The 26,116-nt window shown below is 39.7% G+C and overlaps 2 protein-coding genes across 2 annotated transcripts in view; both read right to left on the minus strand.

Moving 5' to 3' along the window:
- LOC123512782 overlaps positions 1 to 3,590 on the minus strand; it is a 157,697-nt gene extending 154,107 nt beyond the window's left edge. The window contains exon 1 of the mRNA XM_045269362.1: positions 2,935 to 3,590. The gene's annotated coding sequence lies outside the window, so the exon portion shown is untranslated. The remainder of the gene's footprint in view (positions 1 to 2,934) is intronic.
- Positions 3,591 to 4,445: 855 nt separating this feature from the next.
- LOC123512740 (ATP-binding cassette sub-family C member 12-like) overlaps positions 4,446 to 26,116 on the minus strand; it is a 51,771-nt gene continuing 30,100 nt past the window's right edge. Inside the window, 18 exon segments of the mRNA XM_045269309.1 lie at positions 4,446 to 12,349; positions 13,531 to 13,695; positions 13,983 to 14,175; positions 14,927 to 15,086; positions 15,668 to 15,857; positions 16,572 to 16,661; positions 17,176 to 17,362; positions 18,224 to 18,242; positions 18,245 to 18,382; positions 18,899 to 19,021; positions 19,680 to 19,807; positions 20,677 to 20,722; positions 20,725 to 20,860; positions 21,273 to 21,377; positions 21,915 to 22,018; positions 23,438 to 23,464; positions 24,865 to 25,036; positions 25,588 to 25,765. Coding sequence (XP_045125244.1) covers positions 12,236 to 12,349; positions 13,531 to 13,695; positions 13,983 to 14,175; positions 14,927 to 15,086; positions 15,668 to 15,857; positions 16,572 to 16,661; positions 17,176 to 17,362; positions 18,224 to 18,242; positions 18,245 to 18,382; positions 18,899 to 19,021; positions 19,680 to 19,807; positions 20,677 to 20,722; positions 20,725 to 20,860; positions 21,273 to 21,377; positions 21,915 to 22,018; positions 23,438 to 23,464; positions 24,865 to 25,036; positions 25,588 to 25,765 — 2,275 coding nt within the window. The 3' untranslated portion in view covers positions 4,446 to 12,235.

The following is a 26,116-nucleotide window of genomic DNA, read 5'->3' on the forward strand; positions in this document are numbered from 1 at the left end:
TCACCTCGTTCGGCGGCGCTACACAACCATCCAATCATCCATAAACCTCAATTGTGTGATCCGAACGCATTCCCCGAAATAATCCATGTTCAAAGGTGCGCGTGTCTTGTCAGTGGTCGTCTGTAGACTTCAAAAACGCAGTCAGCGAGAGCCAACGAGCCAGCCAGCCAGCCAGTCAGTCAGTCAACCGGTCAGTCGGTCAGCCAGCCAACTACATCATTGCATTCAGTTGTGTGTGTGTGTGTGAGTGTGTGTTATTAATCCCTTCAGTACTGGGACACATTTTTACCATGAGTTTTGTGCACGATTAGACCATTTTATTTACATTAGCAAGGGTCTATGGAGGTGAGAAGGTTAATGGTCACAGTCTTTACTATTTCAATCCCCAACCTAAGTTTCTGAATCTGTGTAAAATCACCAAACACTAATCAGAATGAATAGAGAAATGTGTGGTGGTACTGAAGAGATTAATTCCTTCAGTACTGGGTCACATTTTTACCTGAGTTTTGTGTATTAGACCATTTCTCTTTAATCTACATTAAGAAGTGTCTATGGAGGTGAAAAGGTTAATGGTCACAGTCTTTACTATTTTAATCCGTTACATGAGTTTCTGAAGCTGCGTAGAATCACCAAACAGTAATCAGAATAGATATGGAAACGCGTCATGGTACAGTGGAACCATGCGTGCTTTGGGGTCCGAGTGGTCTGCAAGCGCACGGGTTCGAATCCTGTCCACGATCCGAGTGTAGGTTGGGCTTCCTCACTCGGGGCAAGGGTTTCCTAGCGGGTGGGTTTTCAGATAGGAGATACCACAGAAAGTATCCCCTTTAGCCTAGAAATTTTCTTGAAAAGCCCACATGGTAAAAAAAAAAAAAAAAACTTTGAAAGAACACAGGTCTTTCAGATATGTTACGTTAACTGTTTTTCGTATCTTTTCTTTTCTTCTCGTTCATGATACAAGATCGTTACATTTTGAAAAAAGCCGCCACATCATTGTATTATGTTGCTATGAATGTGTTGTTAAAGGTTTGAAAGGCCAGAGAGGTGATATGTTACTTTCACTGTTCCATGTTTCCTTGAGCAAGCGCACACACACACACACACACACACACAGCAAGCAGGATATGGGCCTCACACTTTGATGACGTCACACATTTACGTTATTCAAATAATTTTGTAAATGAGAATTCCTATACAAGCAGCTGGACAGGAATGCTATAAAAATCTTAGACTTGTTATCAATCAAAACTAATTCCTGAAATATAAAAACATTGCCCGGATGAGGAACAATAAAGATATTTTCAAAATTTATTAAATAGTGTTACAACTTCGACTTGCTTAAAAACAATTTTGAAGCCCATCAATTTCAATAAAGAGATTCGATAACATCTTTAAAAAATTATGACCATTATTTCGATATATCAAAACCTGGCTACGTGCCGAATTAGAAAAATATATATTTTAGAAATTGTGTTTTACAATATTAAATTGGCTACAAATTACTCTTAAGGTTCACATCTTGAACTCATCAGGAGCCTTCCACACTTTCTCCATCATAAACTATCTTTTGGAAACAGAAACACTTCGCTACAACCTCACATAAAAAAATCACTCACAGCGGGGGTATAAATTTTAACGTATTATCGCCCTCTCATTCAAGTCATAAACCTCCTCTGAATCACCATACATCATTAACTCAAGCATGAAAAACACGTAAAACACAGCAAACTACCATTACAAATCCTTAAAAAGGACTTGTGACTCGAAATGAATAAACTGAGACAAATACATATAATAGTGGAAGTCGACGAATGTGTGACCGGGCGGAGCATTTGGGCGGAAGGCGTCACAGCTTCGCGTCCCGGGCCGCTTCCCCTCACTGACCCTCCATAGCACACAAATCAGACAATTGCCGATATATTTCAACACTGGATATGAAAGATCAGGCCTATGGCTCCACTTTGTGACCTGTCTGGCCTGTAATGAGTGAGAGATAAGGCAGATGATGGCTGAGAGAGAAGCAGCGGGTTAGGTGATTTGTTTGCTTACATATTGAGAGCTTGTACGTAAATAGGGAGTCAAGTGCTGGCGTCTGTACCTTTCCTTTATAACTAATCTCAATTTCAACGGCGTTCATTAATCTTTACACAAAAGAAACACACTACTTACACGCTGGTACTCTCTCTCTCTCTCTCTCTCTCTCTCTCTCTCTCTCTCTCTCTCTCTCTACACAAACACGTATTTTCATCCTCACACTTCTGTAGAGTTCCCTGCATTTATCAAGTCGACTTTTCGGCCCAACAAGTCCCACCATGTTAGCAGGTCAACGCACGCTACCAACAACAACTTCCCGTGGACTTGTCGACCTGTAACTCATTAGAGGGAGAGAGAGGGGAGGAAGGAGGAAAGGAGAGCGCTAGAAGTGGCGAGGGAAAGAATAGGAGGGAGGAAGGGAGAGAGGGAGGAAAGAGAAAGGAGGGGGGGAAGGAAGGAATGAGAGAGGCTGGAAAAAACTTCAACAATTACCTAAGTTTCAGGAAATTGGCAGTTTAAGTTTTTTTTTTTCTATCGTACTTTCTTGAATCAGCTCTCTCTCTCTCTCTCTCTCTCTCTCTCTCTCTCTCTCTCTCTCTCTCTCTCTCTCTCTCTCTCTCTCTCTCTCTCTCTTTACAACGATGGTCGTACATTATTATACATTCTTCCTTTAAACTTCAGATTGTAACACGTTTTCTTCAACTCTGTAATGTAGTGCAGTAAACTGAAATAAAACAGTTTGACAGTGCTATAATCCTTCGTAATTCTCTCTCTCTCTCTCTCTCTCTCCATTTTCACACCATGAACATGAAAAGCAACGAAGAAATAAACTAATCATCACCGTGGCCCTTCAAAACAGTCGTTATGAGAGTCAAGCGATTCTCAATAAGGGTTACTCACCTCAATCCTGCTTCCTCTCGCCTCTCCGCCTCGTGCACGTCCTCCCGTCACTAGATCAAGGCAACTAGAGTGAATAATGATCCTCTGCTAATAGCCACTCCTGCCTCATGTTACGTCTTCCCTCACTGGCTTGCACACTGTGGCATACGTAACGCAGCTGGTGATTGGTGGATGCTTGTGAGTGAGTGAGTTAGATTGGTCAGTGTCTTGGTATAGTTCGAGTTGCCAGCTAATGTTCCGTTTTCTTTTCTACTCTAGTTTGTGTTTGGATCATGTTTTATGGGTTATGATTCGTGATTTGATGGTTTCGATGGAGGGTTATTGGTGGAAGTGTGTGTGTGTGTGTGGAAGGAGTTACGTGTTTCACCTTGCTGTAAAATGTTTCGCTCTTCAGATATTGCGTCTCGTTTGGTCATGTTCGAGCAGGGCTGAGATCTTTAACTCGCCGCGTAGCTTATCTTGTTGTTGTCTTGCTAGTCAGTCAGCCAGTCACACCAATCAGTTAGTCAATCAGTTATCGAGTCGTTCAGTCATAGCTGCTCAATATTCAGTCAGTCAGTCAGTCAGTCAGTCTTGCCAAAGTCAGCTAGTTGGTGAAATATTGTCAGTCAGTCAGTCATTTATTATTTCATTCAGCCAGTCAGTCAGTCAGTCAGTCAGTTAATCAGCCATTCATTCACTCATTCATTATTTCATTCAGCCAATCAGTCAGTCAGTCAGTCAGTCAGTTACTCAGCCATTCATTCACTTTCATTATTTCATTCAGCCAATCAGTCAGTCAGTCAGTTACTCAGTCATTCATTCACTCATTCATTATTTCATTCAGCCAACCAATCATGTCAGTCAGTCAGTCAGCCAGTCAGTGTGTCAGCCTTCCACCCGAGCGTTGCATCAATGAATCACAGAAATGATACACTGTTTGAAGCACCGAAAACACGCTCGGCTATTTTAACTTCCTATTCATGTCTTTTATTTTTGTCTTCTTTTCAGGTTTTTCACAAAGGGATGAAATAATGGATCTAAAACTGTATCATTGATATTGATTTACTCTTTTTATCCCAGAATTCTCAAATACATAACACATACATACATACATACAGACAGACAAACAGACAGACACTTTGCTCTTTATTATTATTATTATTATTATTATTATCGTCATCAATAATATTACAACTTTTTTTTATAAGGAACTTGAGAGAACCAGGTAATGCCAAGTGATATGTTTTTAAATAATTAAGAATATTGTACATCTCATCCTTTACAATTTTAGGAATACGTAATATTATTCTCATTTTTTTATGCATCAATTGAATTCCTCCATTGATAAGTACATAAAACACATTCACGTAAGTTTTGGAGATCTATTTTGAAGTGATCGCAGATGAATACACCATAACACGTATGTCATTGTTTAATTACGCCTGTATTCTGAAACGCTTTGCTCTCTCCCTGTCACTGCTTTCCGAAGGCTCCACTTGAAGATCCTCGTGCTTTTAATTAATGTTTAATTAATGGTTTTCTAGTTTATTTAAGGGAGAAAACCCGGCTAGTTGTATCTACTCGTGTATTTATGAATATTTTTATGGTTCTGGTGATAGATTTGCAAGATTTCCAGTTTCTTAAAGGGAGAAATTGTCTTGAAAACCAGGCTAGTTGTCTCTATTCATGTTTTTAAGAGTATTTTTATGGTTCTGATGATAGATTGGCAAGATTTCTGGTTTATTAAAGGGAGAAATTGCCTTTAAAACCCTGGTAGTTGTCTCTGTGGCCTTGGAAAATTGTCGTAGTGAGAGGAAGGCGTTTCTGATACGGCTGTTATATTAATGTGCAATCCAATTTTGGCAACAGTGTTTCCTCATTACCATTGATGCCGAGATCATTCACGACACGAGTCCGCCGATGAGCAAAGTGACACTACCTAAATAAGCTCTTGTTATACACTTTTTGTACCTTTTTTTTTGTGTGTGAAATTCAAATACATTGTACTAGATGCAACTTCACATAAAGCATCCATTATCCCAAACACTTCATTCCCACGCCATGACTGTCTTCAAAGGCCGCTCAGAAAACTGGTGTGTTTCCGCCGCTGTTAAAAGCTGTAGAACTTTTATTAAATCTGCTAAGCTCCTTGAACCTTGAAAACACCCTTGAAAACCCACAAATATTCACTTAAGTCTTGAATTATCCCTTGAACTTATATTACTGTTAAACTAGTCTTTGAACCTGCAAAACACCCTTGAAAACCTGTAAATTTTCCTACAATCTGAACCTTGAAAACACCATTGAAAACCTACAATTTTCACTACTCTTAAATTAAACCTCAAAAACTTATAGAACTGTTAAACCTTCTCTTGAACCTTCTAAACACACTAGAAAACCTGTATGAATTTTCCTAGAATCTGCTAAACTCCTTGAACCTTGAAAACATCCTTGAAAACCCACAATTTTTCACCGGAGTCTTGAATTATCCCTCGAAAACTTATATTACTGCTAAACTATGCCTTGAATCTTCAAAGTATCCTTGAAAACCTGTGTAATTTTTTTCTAGAATCTGCAAAATACTTTAACCTTGAAAATACCCTTAAAAACCCACAATTTCCACTAAACTCTTTAAATTATCCCTTAAAAAACTTATATAACTTAAACCTTCTCTTGAACTTTCTAAACACCCTAGAAAACCTGTATAAATTTTCCTAGATTCTGTTAAACTCCTTGAACCTTTAAAACACCATCGAAAACTATGTATAATTTTCACTGTAACCTTAAACAATCACTTGAAAACCCATATGACTGTTAAACTATTCTTAAAATACCCAAATGACTTTCACTAGACCTAAACTATCTCTTGGGGACCTATACTATGCCTTGAACCTTTTAAAAACCCTTGAAAACCCATGAAATTTCCAGTGGTCTCATAAACTGTCCCTTGAAAAAGTATACAGCTCTGAAACCTTCCCTTGAACCTTGAAAACACCCTTGAAAAACTCATATACTTTAAAACATCCTTGAAAACTCATACAATTTCACTGGAGGCTTAAACTGTCACTTCAAAACCTATACAACTGTTGAACCTTTCCTTAAACCATTATAACACCCTTGAAAATCTGTATGATTTCCACTAAACTCTTAAACTATCACTTAAGAATTCATATAACTGCTAAACTATTCCCTGAACCTTGAAAACACCCTAGAATACCCATAATTTTCACTAGGCTCTTAAATTAACCCTAGAAAACCTACAGTCCTTCCCTGAATCTTGAAAACACACTAGAAAACCCATATAATTTTTACTAGAGCCTTGAGAACCTACAGCCCTTCCTTGAATCTTAAAACACCCTTGAACACCCATATAATTTCAACTGCAGCCTCAAACTATCCCTTGAGAACCTATATAACTGTCAATCCTTCTCTTAAATATCCAAATAACTTCCACTGTTACACTATCCTCGAGTCACAAAGCACACTAGGGAACACAAAGACCTATAGACCATGTAAAGATACCTTGAAAACACCAATATCTTCCACTAGAGGCCATTGAAAGCAGTCAAGATGAGGCACCAAAGTGTTTATGTGAATATGAACCAAAGACAGAAAGAAAAACAGAAGCATATATACAATGGCTATGTGATCCTTCTTTTCCCTCTCCTCTCTCTCTCTCTCTCTCTGTATTGGAGGTGTACAGTGACACCTTTCCACCCAGCACAGCAGCAGAAATATTTACCTCAGGGGAAAATAGTAAAGAAATACACACACATACATCACTGCTAAATATATGATAAGTTTGTCTTCAGATTGCCTTAGAGAAAATAACTATCTTGTATGATGTCCTCCATTCCTTCCTTCCTTTTCTTTCATGAGTATCTTAATAAAACATCACATTTCTTTAGCTACTTAAAAGGAAATCAACACAAATTAAGTCCTTTCGTGCGTTATATTTCCACTCTTGCAAGGACCTCTTAAGTGTATTTTGAAAAGTGTAACAACTACGTGACCTTCCTTGCTTTTATTTCTTTCCTATTTAACATCAAACTTCTTCACTTGTAAGGAAATGAATGACAAACACACTCAAGATGACACACAAACTACAGACAATTAGTGCTCTCTGCTCCCCCCTCTTGGTGTTTCTGTCCTGCACACACTAACTTAACCTCTTCAGTACCAGGACGCACTTTCACATTCATGCTACTATTTGGTGATTTTATACAGCTTCAAATACTTATGATGGGATTAGAATAGTGAAGACTCTGGCTATTAATCTTCAGACTTCCACAGACCATTCCCAATCTAAATAAAATCATCCAATCATACCCCAAAACTCATGGTAAAAAATGTGTTCCAGTACTAAAGGGATTAAGGAAACTCAGCCTCCTTCTAACTGTCCACCAATCACATCCTTTGTCAGTGGAGGTGTGGCTTGCAGGGAGTGTTAGTCAGTGTGGGTGGGACTGATCAAAGAGGAGCAGTTTAGTTAATGGTAATACAGAGTTGATCTTACACGTCTATGAACCAATGGTGAAAATGACACTATTCAAAGATATAGGAGAGAGAGAGATCTGCTAAATATAAATGGTTTCTACAGACTTTTCTTACTGTTGAGTATGACATCCACTTTCTGGCATTTGATCTCGTTACCAAACAGTGAGGTAGTATTCACACATCTCCTTTGTCAACACACTCATTATTACACATTATTCTGTTCACATCAAGACACTCCTACACACAAACTCTACTTCCTCTTCCCCACATTACTCTATGCTTTCTCTGCTCAACAGTGGGGCAATACTTGAAGACAGACAGTGGTGGCTGAGCTCAGGTCTCATGGAAGTGTTACATTGGCCTTGGAGAACATTTAGCAAACTGTAAACATTTCACACTATTACTACAGGTTAACTTTACAAAAAATGTCATCTTGTTACTGGAAAAGAAAGATCATATGAGTGCTGTGCTGACAAAGAAAGACGTGACATTCAAACCTGATGCTAAAGCTGCGTATTTCCTCGTAAACCTGACAGAAGAAAGTGCTATGCTGGCTTTAACCCCTTCAGTACTAGGATGTGTTTCCACATTCATTCTGGTTACTATTTGGTGATTTTATACAGCCTCAGAAACTCATGTGGGGATTAAAATAGTGAAGACTGTGGCCCATTAATCTTCTGCCTCCCACAGACCCTTCCTAATGTTAATAAAATGGTCTAATTGTACACAAAAATCAAGGTAAAAATGCATCCTAGTACTGGAGAAGGGGTTAAAGGTGAACCTGGTAAAGGAATGAGATAAGTTTACATCTAATAAAAAAATAATACAAGCTAAAAGAAAAAAAAATCTCTTGTATGAAAACGCAATAATAAAATTGGTAAAGGGAAATAGTGACGCTCAGATCTCAACACAACAGAGACACACAAAACTGAACACTATAAGTTATATCCCCATCAGGTCTGACAGGGCTGTAGTGGTCTATGGGGTGTGGTCTACCCTCCCTCCCTCCCTCCACCAATGGCAGTGTGACTCTAGCCCTGAGTGGGTCACAATGGAAGGCAGCTGTCAATTCCTGGCCAGAGGGAAGGTGTGGCCTATTTGGGGTGTGTTCTATATAGGGTGTGGCCTGTTTGGGGTCTATTCTGTCTAGGGTGTGGCCTGTTTGGGGTCTATTCTGTCTAGGGTGTGTTCTATATAGGTGTGGTCTGTTCTATCTAGGGTGTGGCCTACTCTGGTGTGGCTTGCTTGGGGTGTGGCCAGGAGACAAATGGGTGAAGGAAATGGTGGTGTGACAAGACAGAGGTGATGCTGGGTGTGGTGTGGCCTGGTGTGGTGTGGTGTGGCTAGACTGGTGTGGCTCTGTTTTCTCCTTCTGTGGTGTGGCTGAGGGGTAAGGCAGTGGAAGTAAGTGGTGGATGAGTAAATAGATGAGTGGATGAAGAGATGGCCCTGGTAGAAGTACAAGTAATCTGTTGGAAGTGGATGGATATAGCACTGTTAGTATGATGGTGGTAGTGGTGGTGGTGGTGATGGTAGTTATAGTGTAAGTAGTGGTGGTAGTAGTGGTGGTGGTAGTAGTGGCACTGATGGCTTACAGTGAGGCATTAATGAAGCTACAGTTACATGGCTACTCTGCTACTACTGTAATTCAAGTTTGGGGGAGTTTGCCACAGAGAAATCATTTTGTGTGGAGTTTTTAAAAAGATGGAATTTCATGAAGTGTGGAATTTACTTTGAGTGTTTTATGATCTGATCCTCCTTAAGAGTATTGAAGAGGACTAAGAAACGGCTATTAATCGAACATTCTAAAGCTACTCATCACAAAACAGTATTGAATTAATCCATAAACTGTACTTATTCTTACTAATGACTACACCACATCATAAATAGTATAGACTTTTACCTACACAATACATATATCTATGTATATTTGCATACTACATATATATACTTCTTTTGATCAAAAATATATATGTATGTCTAAGCTTAGCTTGTGTACAGGTGATAGTTGGCAAAGTAACACAGCTTGGGGGACCTCCATCTTCCCAGGTGTAGTATTGATAGCACCCCAGTGGGCATCTTACAGTTAATCTTCCTAATATCACTGCCAAGAAATTCCCTGGGTTAGTATCACAAAAAATCTGATAAAAATTATGCAGTAACTTTAAAAGCCACATAATGGAGCTTTCCTCTTACTACTGCTTGCTTGAATACTAATGGCATATAAAAAACGCTATTTCTTCCCCTATCACTGTATAAAACTGCCGAGTCTGGAATGAGACAGCGACAGTGTGAACAAAATACTAACCAATACTTAACTCAACAGTCACATGTGAGATTGACAACTTTAGCATTGTTTTCCTCAGACACTGTGTTGAAAATGACTTCCAAAAAATCATAAATAGACTGATGAATAAATAAAATGATAGATAAATGAATAAGTCACCCATTGTTGTACTTTAAAGTGAAAGGAGGATATTGTCTGATAAATTGGTGAAAAAATTACTTCCAAATATAGATAGATAAATGAATACAAATAAGACTCCATTACCATACTATAAATTGAAAGAAGGAATTACTATTACTGGATAAACTGTTCAAAAATTCACTCCCAAAAATAGATAGATAAATAAATACAAATAAGTCTTCATTCCCACACTTTAAATTCAAAGGAGGAATTAACACTGTCCAATAAACTGTTAAAAAAAAATGACTTAAATAAAAAAAAAGTAGATAAAGAAATACATCTTCTCCTATTGGTGAACGTGAAATGAACAAGGCATTATTATCTTACCTGTACACTTTCACCTGCTCATCATCACCTGTCACCTCACCTGCCACACGCACTAACAAGTCATCAACTGAAGAAACTCCTGTCACTTCAACGCTAACACTAAAATATAGAGAACACACACACACACACACACAGGCTCATCACACAGTAATAATAATAATAATAATAATAATAATAATAATAATAATAATTGAAGCTACCATCATGAGTGGATACAAACACCTTTTTACAGTAACATCCTTCCCTAATGCTGTACAGTTATTAATGTTACACCTTGTTACAGCTCACACACTTCCTTCAGTCACCAGGATATGAGTTGTGTTGTGTTTCTCCTTTTTTATCTATTATTTTTTTCATTTATTCTTCATGCCAAAATGTTTCCTCAATTAAATCTTCTATTCCCAAAATTTTCAGTCTTTTTCTTCTGTAGCCATCAATATTTTCACTCGAGCCAAGTTGTGTTGTGTGGCTCAGTAAACTGCCTCGTTTCTCTTGTTTCTCCTTTTTTCTAGTGTTTTATTTCATTTATTCTTCATGCTAGAATATTTCCTCAGCATATTTTCAGTCTTTCCTTCTGTAGCTGTCAATATTTTCAGTCAAGCTGAGTTGTGTGTGGTTTAGTAAACTCCCTCGTTTCTCCTTTTTATCTATTATTTTTTCATCTATTCTTCATATCAAAATACTACCTAAATCAACATATTTTTCGATCTACAAAATTTTCAGTCTTTTCTTATGTAGCTGTCATTATTTTTTATCAAACCAAATTGTGTTGTGTGACTCCCTCATTTCTCCTTTTTATCTATTATTTCTTATTTATTCTTCATGTCAAAATCTCTCTTTAGTCAACATATTCACGTCTTCTGCTGCATTTGGTTGAGGCAGAGCAGTCTCCCCAGTTAACACTCTTTCAATATTAAGACAGGTTCTCTTATTTCTCTTTGACATATTTCTCCAATTAACACCTTTTCAATACTAACAGATTCTTTCATTTCTCTCCAACATATTTCTATCATAGTCCTTGTCTCTATCAGCCCGGTATCACACAAATGTTGATCTTTACTGAGAAATCATCATCTTCACATTTCTTTTATTGAATTCCTGTATTTTTTTCATACAATTTTTTCATTACATTTCTTCTCCACTACATGGTAAACAGTCTCCAGCAGCTTAAGACAGACTACAGCAACACTTCCAATGAGCATCTTAACACTGCTGCAATGAGTGATGGAGAGAGAAAGCTACAAAGTGAAGTCAGATCTGTAAACCTAGCCATTGACTCCCTCTTGTCACAATGCAACAACTGACTGCCACACACGAGAGACTGTCAAGGGACCGACACACATGTTCCTCTCCACCGACACATGGAAACACTGACTTGAACACATTTACTCACTATTGCAGAGCCTCATGTTTCCCTTGAGATCCACCGGAAGATGCAAGAAACACTCCCCTGCCTTCCCACCACCGCAACACCTCGGCAGTGTGAACGCTAAGGGATCGACAAATAAAATGACACTTTCTCTCCTTTCTATGACAGAAACAATGAACTGAAGCTTCCATTGTGCTAGATCACTACCTGGACACAAGCTGACCTCTCCTTAACTCAAAAAAAAAGCTTACAATTCAAGATAAATCTCTTTAATATACTATAAAAATTGAGGGGAAAATGCATCCCAACAATGAACAACCCACAGTAAACATCTGCAATATATATAACACTTCTTTCATTCTTTGTAAAACGAATGTGGATAAAAACTTAAGTACCTCAGACATAAGAACACTCAACTTTCACCTCATTATCTGGTCCACATTGCTTTGGAAATAAGGAATAGTAACTCAAGCCTTGGGGAGCAGCAATAACTTCAAGACAAGGCAGACACTGTGGCCTCCGGGACCCAGCGCTTCCTGTACCATTTAGCTTACTTGAGCTGAGGAAATGTGAGCTGCAATGATGGGCACCACACGTTTGCTGAGCCTTGTAAGGGACATCACTGGAGCTGTGACTGCGCCTTACTGAGCCAAACAGTACTAGGTGAGTGCCAGCATCTGCTCCACTGTTGTTACCCCTGTGGCACTCATCATCTCCCGGAACAATGACCCCTCAGTGCCCATCAGGACCACTGGGGTGTCTAACTCCTTCACCTGTGGAAATGTGCACAGGTAAGACATGCAGCCAGATTCACAAACACCTTGCTCTCTTACCACGACAATTTTTCAAGCCCCCATAGACGACTAGCCAGGTTTTCAAGACAGTTCTTCCTTATGATCAACTAGAAATCTTGCTAATCCATCACCAGAACCATAAAAACACCCTTAGCCCCTTCAGTACTGAAATGCATTTTTATCATGAATTTTTGGTGTGATTAGACGATTTTATTGACACTAGGAAGCATCTATGGAGGTCAGAAAGTGAATGACTACAGTCTTCACTATTTTAATCCCCCACATAAGTTTCTGAGGCTGTATAAAATCACCTAAATAGAAAGCAGAATGAATATGGAAAAGCATCATGGTACTGAAGGTGTTAAAAACATGAGTATCTTCAACTAAAGCCTTTAAAAATAGTCATGGAGAGAGAGCAAAGAGTTTCAGAATGTTGGTCATGGAAAGATGCAAAAGATCCAAGGGTTTAGTGAAAGTTGTGTGGGTTTGTAAACATGTTTCTATTATTCTAGTGATAGTTAAACAGACTGCAGTGGAAGTGATATGGATTTTCAAGGTTGTGTATTAATAATTCTTGTGGCAATTCAACACACTCAAGCCTGTACTCAAAAAATGCTTTGCTCTCTCACCATGACTGTTTTCCAAGGCCACAGAAATGATTAGGAGAGTTTTCAAGAGTGTTTCTCCAGTTAATAAAGTGCAAATCTTGTAACTCTGCCTCTAGAATATAAAAACACCTTAAAAATTGCTCTTCTCTCTCACCACAACTATTTTCAAAGGCCATAGAAATGATTAATAGAGTTTGTAAGAGTGTTTCACCTATTGAAAAATGAAGAAATCTTGTCAATCTGCCACTAGAACTGTAAAAACATCTTAAAAATTATTCTTCTCTCTCATCACAACTATTTTCAAAGGCCACAGAAATGATTAACAGAGCTTTCAAGAGTGTTTCACCGATTAATAGTGCAGAAATCCTGTCAACCTACTTCTAAAACCATGAAAACACCTTTAAAAAACTTGTGGAAATTCAAATAAAGCCTTTTGAAATAGAGGATGTGAAGCAAAGAAGAGTTTTGAGAATATGACCCATGGAAAGATGCAAAAAATCCAAGCAAAAGCCTTCAAAATTAAATCACCACCACCACCACCACTGTCCTCACCCTGCCAGCATCCAACACCATGATTCTGTCGTAGTTGGTGACGGTGTTGAGTCTGTGGGCGATGGTGAGGACGGTGCTACTCCTGAAGGCCTCTCGGATGGTGGCCTGGATGAGGTGGTCTGTCTCCACATCCACTGATGCTGTGGCCTCGTCCAGCAGCAAGATCTGAAGGAGACACACGGTGTGAGAGAGAGAGAGAGAGAGAGAGAGAGAGAGAGAGAGAGAGAGAGAGAGAGAGAGAGAGAGAGAGAGAGAGAGAGAGAGAGAGAGAGAGAGAGAGAGAGAGAGAGAGAGAGAGAGAGAGAGAGAGAGAGAGAGAGAGAGAGAGAGAGAGAGATAATAAATAGGAATGATAAAACAAAAAAAATAAATAATAAATAGGAATGATAAAACAAAAAAAAAAATAAACAAATATAACTAATGAACATGAACAAACAAACTAACAAACGAACCTTGCTATTTCTGAGGAGGGCACGAGTGAGGCAGATCAGTTGTCGCTCCCCCACTGAGAAGTTCTCCCCGGCGGCCTCCACCTTAGACATGAGGCCGTGCTCTTGTCGCTGCACCACTGCCTTAAGGTGTGACTGCTCCAGCGCCTGCCACACTGCGTCGTCAGAGTGCACGTCAAATGGATCCAAGTTGTACCTGTGTGTGGATAGAAAGTAAGGATTGGTGCAAAGGGAGGGGGGACTAAAATGTAAAGGTTGGTGAAGGGGGGACTAAAATGTAAGGGTTGGTGAAGGGACTTGAGTGTGAGGGTTGGTGCAGGGGGACTAAAATGTAAGGGTTGGTGCAGGGGGACTGGAATGTAATGGTTGGTGCAGGAAGCCATCACTACCTGTGGCTGTCCCTGAAGAAAACATGCGTACCTGTTGCTTTTAATCCCTTGAGTAGCCATTAGTCTTCTGATCTCCATAGACAGTTCATAATGTAAATAAAATTGTCTAATCACACCCAAAACTCATGATAAAAATGTGTCCCAGTACTGAAGAGGTTAACCCCCTTCAGCATCATGACCTGTTTCCATATTCTTTCTCCTTATTATCTGGCAATTCTACACAGCTTCAGAAACTTATGTGGGGATTAAACTAGTGAAGACTCTAGCAATTAACCCCTTCAAGTACCATGACATGTTTTAGTATTCATTTTGCTTACTATTTGACAATTTTACACAGCTTCAGAAACTTATGTGGAGAATAAACTAGTGAAGACTCTGGCCATTAATCTCATGACCTCCACAGACCCTTCCTAATATCAACAAAATCATCTAATCCCACCCAAAAGTCAAGGTACACAAAAGCATCCCACTACTGAAGGAGTTAAAGCTTCCTACTGAATCAACACCAACTCCCTGATTACTGAGTCCATTTCATTCACCTGGGGAGCAGTGACCCACCTGAGAGAACCCTGGAAGAGCACCGGGTCCTGGGGGATGACAGAGATGCTGGAACGCAGTGTGTGGAGACCCAGGGTGCTGATGTCCACCCCGTCAATCAGCACATTGCCAGAATCAAGCTCACACATCCGGAGTAGAGTAGATATGAGGGAAGACTTGCCTGTAGGAGGAAGGGAATGTGTGAAGGAAGAGATAGAAAAAAGAAGATAAGGATAGACAGAAAGAAGAAGGAAATGCATATATATAAAAATAATAAGACCTAGAGAAAAGAAAGGAGATTGATAGATAGAAAGAAGAAAAAACTATTGAGGGAGAGAAAAGAAAAGAGATATAGACAGAAAGAAGGAAATACATAAAAAAGTAATAAGGTCTACAGAAAAGAAAGAAGAGAAAAAAAATGCACCCAAAAACTATTAAGACCTAGAGAAGAAGATAAAGAAGATAGAAAGAAGGAAAGAAAACAAGATCAAGAGAAAAGAAAGGAGATAGATAGATGGAGGCAAGAAAAAAAAGACAAACTAAAAAGATCCAGAAAGAAGAAAAGGAAAAATAGAATAAAGAAAACACAAGAGAAAACTAATAAAACAGAGAAAAGAAAGAAGATAGAAAGAAAAAAGGAAAAACAAAAAATTCAAACAAATAAGACCAAAAACCAACACCTTCCACTGTGGTGTTGGTGAGCTGACCCAGAACACCACAACACCACACCACAACACCACAATGACCCGAGGACAGACTAACCTGCTCCAGTGCGACCCACAATGCCGATCTTCTCCCCGGCAGTGATGAAGGCGGTGATGTCGTGCAGGACCAGGGGAAGGTCTGGCCTGTACCGCAGCTGTACTTTTCGCAGGTCAATGGAGCCATTTTTGGGCCAGGGGGCAGCTGGTTCTGTCTCGGGAATTTCTCTCGGAGCCTCGCTGGACAGACCCTGCAGAGTATTGACCATTAACCCCTTCAGTACTGGGACACATTTTTACCTTGAGATTTGTGTGCCATTAGATATTTTTATTGACATTAGCAAGGGCTCTATGGAGGTCAGATGATTAATGGCTACAGTCTTCAGTATTCTAACCCCTTCAGTACTGGGGCACATCTTTACCATTAGACCATTTTATTGACATTAGCAAAGTTTTATCAAGGTCAGATGACTAATGGCCAGTCTTCATTATTTTAACCCTTTCAGTATAGGGACACATTTTTACCTTGAGATTTGTGTATGGTGAAACTATTTCATTGGCATTAGGAAAGGTCTATGGAGGTCAAAAGAATAAGGCTAAGCCACTACAGTCTTTACTATTCTAATCCCAATGTATGTTTCTGAAGATGTAGAAAATGGCCAAATAGTAACTAGAATTAATATGGAAACACATCCAGGTACTGATGAGATTATGCTCTTCAGTGCACTGGGATACATTTCCATATTCATTCTGCTTACTATTTGGTGACTTTATACAGCTTCAGAAACTCATATGAGAGATTAAAATACTGAAAACTGTGACCCATTAAACTTTGCCCTCCACAGACCCTTCCTAAATTCAATAAAATGATCTAATTGTACACAAATCTCAAGGTAAAAAAAAGTGTTCCACTACTGAAGAGATGAAGGGGTTAACCACACAGGGAGGCACCGGGGAACACTCACATAGGCGTACTCAATGATGCGTTCCACTGAGGTGATGCGCGACTGGAATTCCGACTTCATTCTCATCAGGAAAGGGATGAAGACACACACCTGCAAACCACAAAGTCAGTAAGTCATCTCGGTATATAACAAATAATGATGTTTTGTGCCAACTCTCTCAGACTTGTATGGGGACTGGCAATTAAGTGGGGACTATTTATTCTACTCTTTTCATTACCCTTGGCCAGCTTTTCCACTGCCCTCCCTTATCTCTTCTTCAGCCAGACCACAATGCCTCACTGTAGCCTAACCCAGGAAGGAATAGCTAGTCTTGTGCACCAGCTGACTACATTAAGCACTAAATAAACACACCTCTAAAATACTGTAGCCTAACTCACCACCATCTTAATACTCTGAGCACTTAACAAAAACTTCTAAATTACTGTAGTGTAACCCAGCACCTTCTTACTATACTGAGCACTTAACAAATACTTCTAAATCACAGTAACCAGACTCAGCACCATATTACTACACTGGGCACTAAACCAACACACTTTTAAACACCAAATACTAAACAAATACTTCTAAACCACAGTAACTTCACCCAGTCATCTCCAGCACTTACTCCATTGACTGAGGAAAGCGCCAAGCCAGCCAGGGCGGTGCTGACCATTCCCTTGGTGAAGACACAGATGACGGTAACAGCAAGAGTCACCATCATTGCCATCACATCCATGCGGAACGTGAACCATCGATTGGACAGCCGGAACACCAGGAGGGCTGCCGAGTGTTTGTCTAGGAACCTATACATCCTGCAGAAGATGAAGGAGAAATTGTTGTGACTGGAGGTGTTGGATTGTTAATTAATTGTTCTGTTGTGACTGGAGGTGTTGGAGGTGTCAGTTCTGTGGTGACTGGAGGTGTGAGTTCTGTGGTGACTGGAGGTGTTGGAGGTGTAAGTTCTGAAACCTTATTGGCACCTGGGACTCATTATGGCACTGAGGTATTCACTTTTTAACTCCATAATTAATCTGTCTCAATTATCTTTTTATTCACAGTCACCTCCATTCATTGTACTAGCCTAGATATTGTAAAATCTATTCTTTTTATCCCTTTGTTCATGTGCTCTTAATCCCTTCAGTAGCATAAAGCATTTTCATATCCATTCTGCTTACTATTTGGTGATTTTATACAGCTTCAGAAACTCATGTGGGAATTAAAATAGTGAAGACTCAGGCCATTAATCTTCTCACCTCTACAGACCCTTCTTAATGTAAATAAAATTATCTAATCACACCAAAAACTCAAGGTAAAAATGTGTCCCAGTACTGAAGGGGCTAAGTCACCAGTCAGTCAGTCAACCAGTCACTTAGTTGCCAGTCACCCAGTCACTCAGTCACCAGTTACTAAGTCACTCAGTCACCAGTAACTCAGTCAGTCACTAAACACCAGTCGGTCACCAGTCACCACTAAGTCACCAGTCACCAGGAACCAGTCACTCAATCCCCACTCAGTCACCAGTCACTAATCAGGCACTCAAACAAGTCAGTCACCAGTCACTCAAACACCAATCTGTCACCAGTCATCCAATCACTCCATCACTCAAAGACTAGTCACTCACACATCAATCACCAGTCAGTCACCAATCACCAATCACTCAGTCCGCCTCAAACCTGGTGATGAAGAGTTTTCCTTATCGAAGGTTCGGATGATGGAGAGTCCACTGATAGACGATCCGATGTGCTGCGTGATTGGTGACTTCAGGGTGTTATCCAGACGCTTAAATTCCCTCACGCCAGCATTGAGGAAGATGTCCACCAGCACGAAGATGACTGTGGAGGATGGGGGAGTGAAAATTCTACTACTATTGTTATTTATTGCTATATTTCCTTCCATTATTATCTATTTGTCTCTATTCATTCATTATTTTGATGTATTTCTATCTATTTATCCAGCATTATCATCCACCAGCACGAAGATGACTGTGGAGGATGGGGGAGTGAAAATTCTACTACTATTGTTATTTATTGCTATATTTCCTTCCATTATTATCTATTTGTTTCTATTTATCCATTATCTTTATCTATTTCTATCTATTTATCCATCATTATCATCCACCAACACGAATATGACTGTAGAGGATGACGGAGTTCTTCTGACTTCTATTACTATCATTATTTATCAAGTTCTCTATATTTTCTTCCATCATTATCAATTTTTCTCTATTTATCCATCATTTTTATCTATTTCTCTATTTATCCATCACTTATCATCTACCAGGAAGATGGCGGAATTCTTCTTACTTCTATCATTATTTATAGCTACTTCCTTCCATTATTAATACTTACTGGCAATGACGATGAGGGGGACGACGAACCACACGTAGATGAAACAGACGAGGATGACTTGGCCAACCACGAACAGCATACCTTGAAGCAAGAACTCCAGGAAGAACGGCACACGGACATCCACTGTGCAGGGAGACCAAGGAGTGAGTGAGTGACTGGTGGGTTGGTGGTGCAGGATTGTATGGTGAGCAGCAGGAAGACTGAGAGAATGTATGAGTGGCCACAGAGATGATTAGCAGGGTTTTCAAGAGTGTTTCTCCTGTTAATAATGTAGAAATCTTGTCAGTCTGTCTCTAGCATTGTAAAAACATCTTATAAATTGCTCTTCTCTCTCACCATGACTGTTTTACAAGGCCACAGAGATGATTAGTGGAGTTTTCAAGAGTGTTTCTCCTTTTAATAATGTAGAAATCTTGTCAATCTATCTCTAGCATTGTAAAAACATCTTATAAATTGCTCTTCTCTCTCACTGCCACTGTTTTCCACCGCCATGGAAATGGTTAGCGAGGTTTTCAAGAGTGTTTCCCCAGTTAATAATGTGGAAATCTTGTCAATCTGTCTCTAAAAACCATAAAAGCACCTTAAAAATTGCTCTTCTTTCTCACCACTATTATTTTCCAAAGCCAAAGAGAGTGCTCCTCCTGTTAATAATGTAGAAATCTCATCATTCTGCCTCTATAATCATAAAAAACAACTTAAAAACTCATGTCAATTAAGATAAACCCTCTTGAAATAGTGGCAGTGAAGCGCAGAAGTGTTTGAGAATACGAGCCACACTCACACTCATCCAAGTCTCTGGAGAACCTGTTGAGTATTCTGCCAGAGGGTGTAGTGTCAAAGAAGCTCATGGGGGAGCGAAGGATGCTGGTGAACATGTGGCTGTGAAGCTTGGAAGCCCCCGCCAACACCCTGAAAAGGAACACACTCATCACTACACACTCTCATCACAACACACTCGTCATGACACACTCACTCACTAACTCTTATGGGTGTTTTGGATAACCGTTTCATTCTTGAGTTACATGCATTGAATTTATGAACTATTGTGGCAAGAAAACTCAGAATCTAACCCTAGATGTTATAATATTCACCTTTCTGATGCCCTTGCCGTAGAGAAAACACTAATCTCACCTCTATTAATTTCTTTGATCCCAAATGCTACAAGTTTCACCTCTCTGATCTCTTTACTGCAGAGGAAACACACTCTATCTCTACTCTCTCTCACTCTAATCTTTATTCTATCTCTACTAGTTCCTTTCAATCCAAGCATTACTTTTCTTTTTTTATTTTAACATTTTTCTTCTCTTTTTTCAACTTTTCCATTCCTTCCCTAGTATTTCTTTTCTATTTTCACTCCCAATAGTTGCACATCTCATTTGTATTTATTCTATTCATTTTTTTTTTTTTTCATTTTAACACTTTTTTCATGCTTTTTATTTCAACTCTTCAAACCATTTCTTTCCAGACACTCTTCTCACCTATTTCTTTTTTTTTTTTCATCTCCATTCCTTCCTAATAATTCTTTTCTACTTTCACCTCAAATATTTGCATCTTTTAACTGTATTTTCTATTTATCTATTTTTTCGTCATTTCAACACTTTTCCCCTCTTTAAACTCGTCCATCCCTTCCCTAACACTTCTACTTTCACCCAAATATTTGCATCTTTTACCTGTATTGCCCTATTAATCAATTTTTCCATCATTTCAACACTTTCTCCCCTTCTTTTCATCTTCCCCATCCCACTAACACTTCTACTTTCACCTCAACACCTCCTCACCTGAAAGTCACACCAATGCCCTTGACAACACCAGTGAGGAGGAGAGGAGGAAGCTGAGGCAGTAGATGAGCTGGTAGAGCCACAGTGATGGGTTCTCCACAATGCTTCCCTTCAGCTCAGAGTCAGACAGTGTGAGGTTGTACAGGGTGACGTTCATCTGCCGTTCCTCTATCATTCCGTCGCCCTGAGTGGAAGGAAAGAAGGTCAGGTTAGGTTAGGTTGGATGAGGTTGGGTTAGTTAGGTGAGGTGAGGTGAGTTTGGTGAGGTTATTTTATTTATTTATTTTTTGAGTGATGTAAGTGTTGTGCTTTGAATAATGGTGGTTCTAGATGTGAGGGAGGGAGAGGTAGAGAGAGAGAGAGAGAGAGAGAGAGAGAGAGAGAGAGAGAGAGAGAGAGAGAGAGAGAGAGAGAGAGAGAGAGAGAGAGAGAGAGAAAAGACATGGTGTAAAATGGAATGCAGGGTGGAGATTGTTTTTTTTCCTCCTCCTCCTCCTCCTCCTCTATATCAAACACACACTCACAAAACAAATACAAAATGAACAACTCTCCTTCCTTCTCCTCCTCCTCCACAACAGTAAGTCAGCAAGCCTCACCTGATCCAGCCAGTACTGTAGCCACACCGCACTGAACATTCTACTGATGGTGAAGATGATGATGGCGAACAAGATGACGCTGGCAATGCACCATCCGCCACTCACCTGTTGAGAGAGAGAGAGAGAGAGAGAGAGAGAGAGAGAGAGAGAGAGAGAGAGAGAGAGAGAGAGAGAGAGAGAGAGAGAGAGAGAGAGAGAACAATACATTACTTTCAATTGTCTTACTAACCATTAATGCTAAGTTTATCTGAAAAATATTGTATATGATGTTATTGGTGATTGGTAAATGTTTCAAGTCTTTACCTGATATAACTGTACATAACTTGCTTCTTTCACACACACACATACTCTCTCTCTCTCTCTCTCTCTCATAATCTCCTTCAATTTTTCTCTATTAATGGCAAAATACAAATCAAACTCTTTCTTTCCTTCTCTTACCCTCAAACATACGCTCTCTCTCTCTCTCTCTCTCTCTCTCTCTTTCACACAAGCTCTTTAAATCTTCTACGCACACTTCCACTCTCTCCACCAAACAGTCTCCTCTCACCACAAACACACAGTAAACAAAACATCACACAGAATAATTAAACTTTACTAAATACACCTCAACTTACCCTGACCTGACCTGACCCTGCTTCTCACCTTTAAAAACGTGTAGTAAACTTTGGCGCTCACACTTCCTGTAGCTCTTGTTTCCTCTGAGATCAGTTTCCCTTTCTCCTTGTCCTCTTCCTTGTCCTCTCCTTCTGTGGTGCAAGAGGGTCATTTTTACCTTGAGATTTGTGTATGATTAGACCATTTTATTGACATTATGAAGGGTCTATGGAGGTCAGAAGATTAATGGTCGCAGTCTTTGCTATTTTAATCCTTCACATGAGTTTCTGAAGCTGTATAAAGTCACCAAACAGCAAATTAATGGCCACAGTCTTCACTATTTTAATCCCCCACATGAGTTTCTGAAGCTGTATAAATTCACCAGAGTAAATTAATGGCCACAGTCTTTGCTATTTCAATCCCCACCACATAAGTTTCCAAAGCTGCACAAAATCACAAAATCACCAAACAGTAACCAGAGTGAATATGGAAACACGTCATGGTACTGGAGCTAAACACACCCAATCCACAGTACCCTCATGAGTGGCACTAGCTAAGGGTAACAAAAGTAGCACAAACGACCCAATGAGGTGCCTGTCTTAGCATATCTTACATTACATCTTGGCTTCACTGGCTCCCCCTGCAGTGTCACTTGGCTGTGTCTCTGTGCTAATGCTGGGAAAGAACGTGTGTCACCTCAAGATATCAGGTAGCTGGTTTTTTTCTGTTTTAAGTGATATAAGTGATGATGAATATGTAATTTGAGTAATGGTGGATGTAAATGAGAGAGAGAGAGAGAGAGAGAGAGAGAGAGAGAGAGAGAGAGAGAGAGAGAGAGAGAGAGAGAGAGAGAGAGAGAGAGAGAGAGAGAGAGAGAGAGAGAGAGAGAGAGAGAGCATTATTGAGTCTGCTGTGCTAACAATTTACACTCAGCCCACCCATCTACTCTTCACTACCTGGCAAGCTAGAGAAGGCAACTGGATCATATTAAGAAGCAGAAGCTGAGATCATATAATGACTTATCTATGCAAGAAGGCAAGCTGGCCAAGAGCACCAAAAAAATAAATAAATAAGAAAAATTGTCATAGAGAGAGAATAAAGCATTTTTAAGGGTACTTCTATGGTTCTGGTGATGGATTGGCAAGATTTCTAGCTTATGAAAGAGAAAACTGTCTTGAAAAACTTGGCTGGTTGTCTCTGTGTGGACTTGGGTTGCCGGTTCCCTTGAAGAGTGACACAGTTAGCCAAAATTGAGAATGTATTATGAGAGTTGAAGTAGTGACGATGGTGCATAAATTTAAGACTGACCACAGGACACTTTTTATCTACCATTATGTTTATCTCCACGTTCACTCTTCACAATTATGGTAGTGTTATTATCCTCGCTACTATTAAAGCACTGTACAGGTAGTAGTAGTAGTAGTAGTAGTAGTAGTAGTAGTAGTAATAGTGGTAGTAGCAGTAGTAGCAGTAATAGTGGTAGTAGCAGTAGCAGAAGCATCACAGCTAAGTGTTAGTCTGGCCCGGTCATGCCAAAAGCTTAGCTGCTACTGGAATCATGTCACACTTACTTTTCTTTACAGTTTCTGCCTTTCCATCTAAAAAGAGTAACGGAAGTTAGTGCACAAGAACCTGGGCCATGATAAAGCCAAACTTCAACCTTGTTCAGAAGCTTTTTGGCACAACATACTCAAGAAATCAATAATCAATTCTGGCAGTGAACTCGTGCAGTGTGTTATGAAGGCCACACCAGCCAACACTCCTGGGACCATTAGTAGTGAAGCATGGAGGGAGCCACAACTCAACCAGTGCCTCGGTAAGTCTTTCGCCTGATGATGCTCTCAAACACAACCATAGAGCCAGAATAAGAATGGTGTGTGTGTGTGTGTGTGTTTACCTAGTTGTACATTACAAGGTTCGAGTGGGGCTCATAGTAACCTGTCTCCATATCTACTTTCATCCAACCTTTCCTTAAATTTATGCACATTTTCTACTGTTCTCATCATTCAAGCTGTCCCAAATGTCCATCGTCCTATGTGGTGACCTAAACTTCTTAATGTTTCCCACACAGTGACTTTTCCTGATCTTCTTGGAGTGTCCACTTGTTTATCTATCTCCATCTTCAATCAGCGATACCAGGTCTTGTCTATCTATCTTTTCCATATGGTTTACTAACTTATGCATCATTATTAGGTTCCATTTTCTTCAGTGTGTGTGTGTGTATGGTGTAGGAACATGCTACAGTACCAAGAGATATAAAAAAGTGTACCATTTTGTGTTTATGTTCTATAGCAAGAAAAAATTTAACACCAACCAATATTAAAAGTGCACATCAACCATTCTGTGTCCTTCAAAATAAGAAAACTTCCTAAAATAGGCTGGAAGGGGTGAAGATTACACACAGTGTTGCTTATCCACAGTTGTGTCACACTATAGAAAACACACAAACACACACAGGCCTGTATTCAGAAATGCTTTGCTCTCAATACATCAATGCTTTCCAGTTGAAGATACTCATGTTTTTAAGAGTGTTTTTATGGTTCTGGTGATAGATTGGCAAGATTTCTAGTTTACTAAAAAGAGAAACTGTCTTAAAAACCCAGCTAGTTGTTTGTGTGGTCTTGCAAAATTGTCGCAGAGAAAGAATAAAGTGTTTTAAGGGTGTTTTTATGCTTCTGGTGATGCATTGGCAAGATTTCTAGTATAATAAAAAGAGAAATTGTCTTGAAAACCCAGCTAGTTGTCTCTGTGGTCTTGCAAAATTGTCATAGAGAGAGAGTAAAGCATTTTCAAGGGTACTTTTATGGTTCTGGTGATAAACTGGCAAGATTTCAAGTTTATTAAAAAGGAAAACTGTCTTGAAAACCTAAACCTGGCTAGTCTTTGTGGCCTTGGGAAACTGTCACAGTGAGAGGGGAAGGCATTTCTGAATACAGGCGATAGAGTCAAAAGTGGAGGAGAAAATGAAGCCAAGTCCTGTTCACTATTCAATACACACCCGCCTCCTTGGTCTCCTCCTCCTCCTGGTGCTGCTCCTCGCTGGTGTTGGCCGCCTCCCGCCCCACCATGTCAAAGTATTCACCCTTGCGTTCCAGCAGTTCTGTGTGTGTGCCCTTCTCCACCACCTTCCCCTCCTGCATCACCACCACCTCATCACACTTCTCAAGAAACTGAAATTGGTGATGATTTGTGATTAGATATAGAAAGAAAACACACACACACACACACACACACACACACACACACACACAAATCAACTTTCAGACTTGGCTCACTTGTAAAAATATAATTAGGTAAGAACACACACACACATTGATAAGTACAACAAATCAACTTTAACCTCTTCAGTACTGGGATGACTTTTCCTTTGAGTTTTGTGTACGATTAGACAATTCTATTGGCATTGGGAAGGGTCTATGGAGGTCAGAAAATTAATGACCAAAGTCTTCACTATTCTAACCCATTCAGTACTGGGACACAACTTTACCTTGAGATTTGTGTACAATTGTGCCATTTTATTGACATTGGGAAGGGTATATGGAGATCAGAAGATTAATAGCCACAGTCCTCACTATTTTAATCTGAATCGTGTGAAAATCACCAAACAGTAAGCAAAGTGAATATAATCAGATAAGGACAAATAGACTTAACTGAATCGTAAAAACATAATCAGATAAGGACACACACACACACACACACACACACACACACACACACATACATGAGGAGCGTGGGTGACAAGAATGACAGTTTTCTCAGCCAGGTGTCCCTTAATGCACTGGTTGAAGATGTGCCGGGCCACCTTAGCGTCCACGGCACTCAGAGGGTCGTCTAGCAGGTAAATGTCCCGGTCACAGTACACAGCTCGGCCCAGGTTCACCCTCTGCTTCTGCCCACCGCTGCATATTAAGTTAAGTTAGGTTAGTTATGGAGATGGGACGGTATGCTAAAAATCTCGCTTAGGTTTTGTTAAGCTAGTTTCTCTCTCTCTCTCTCTCATCCTCCTTCCACCCCTTCTTTTTTCTGTATCTCCCTTTCTCATCCTCCTAAGCATTCTCAATTCTGTATTCCTCTCTCTCTCTTTCTTTCTATCCCACACACTCCTTCTCTTTCTCATGTACTGTCTCACCTTCCTGAACATTCTCTATCTCTCACATTATCACCCTCTCTCACTTTCTTAAACATTATCTCAGTACTCTCCCCTCTCTCTATCTCTTTTTTTCTCTTACACACTCTTTCTAATCTAATCT

The sequence above is a fragment of the Portunus trituberculatus genome, chromosome 34 (genome assembly GCF_017591435.1).
Source record: "Portunus trituberculatus isolate SZX2019 chromosome 34, ASM1759143v1, whole genome shotgun sequence".
NCBI lineage: Eukaryota > Metazoa > Arthropoda > Malacostraca > Decapoda > Portunidae > Portunus > Portunus trituberculatus.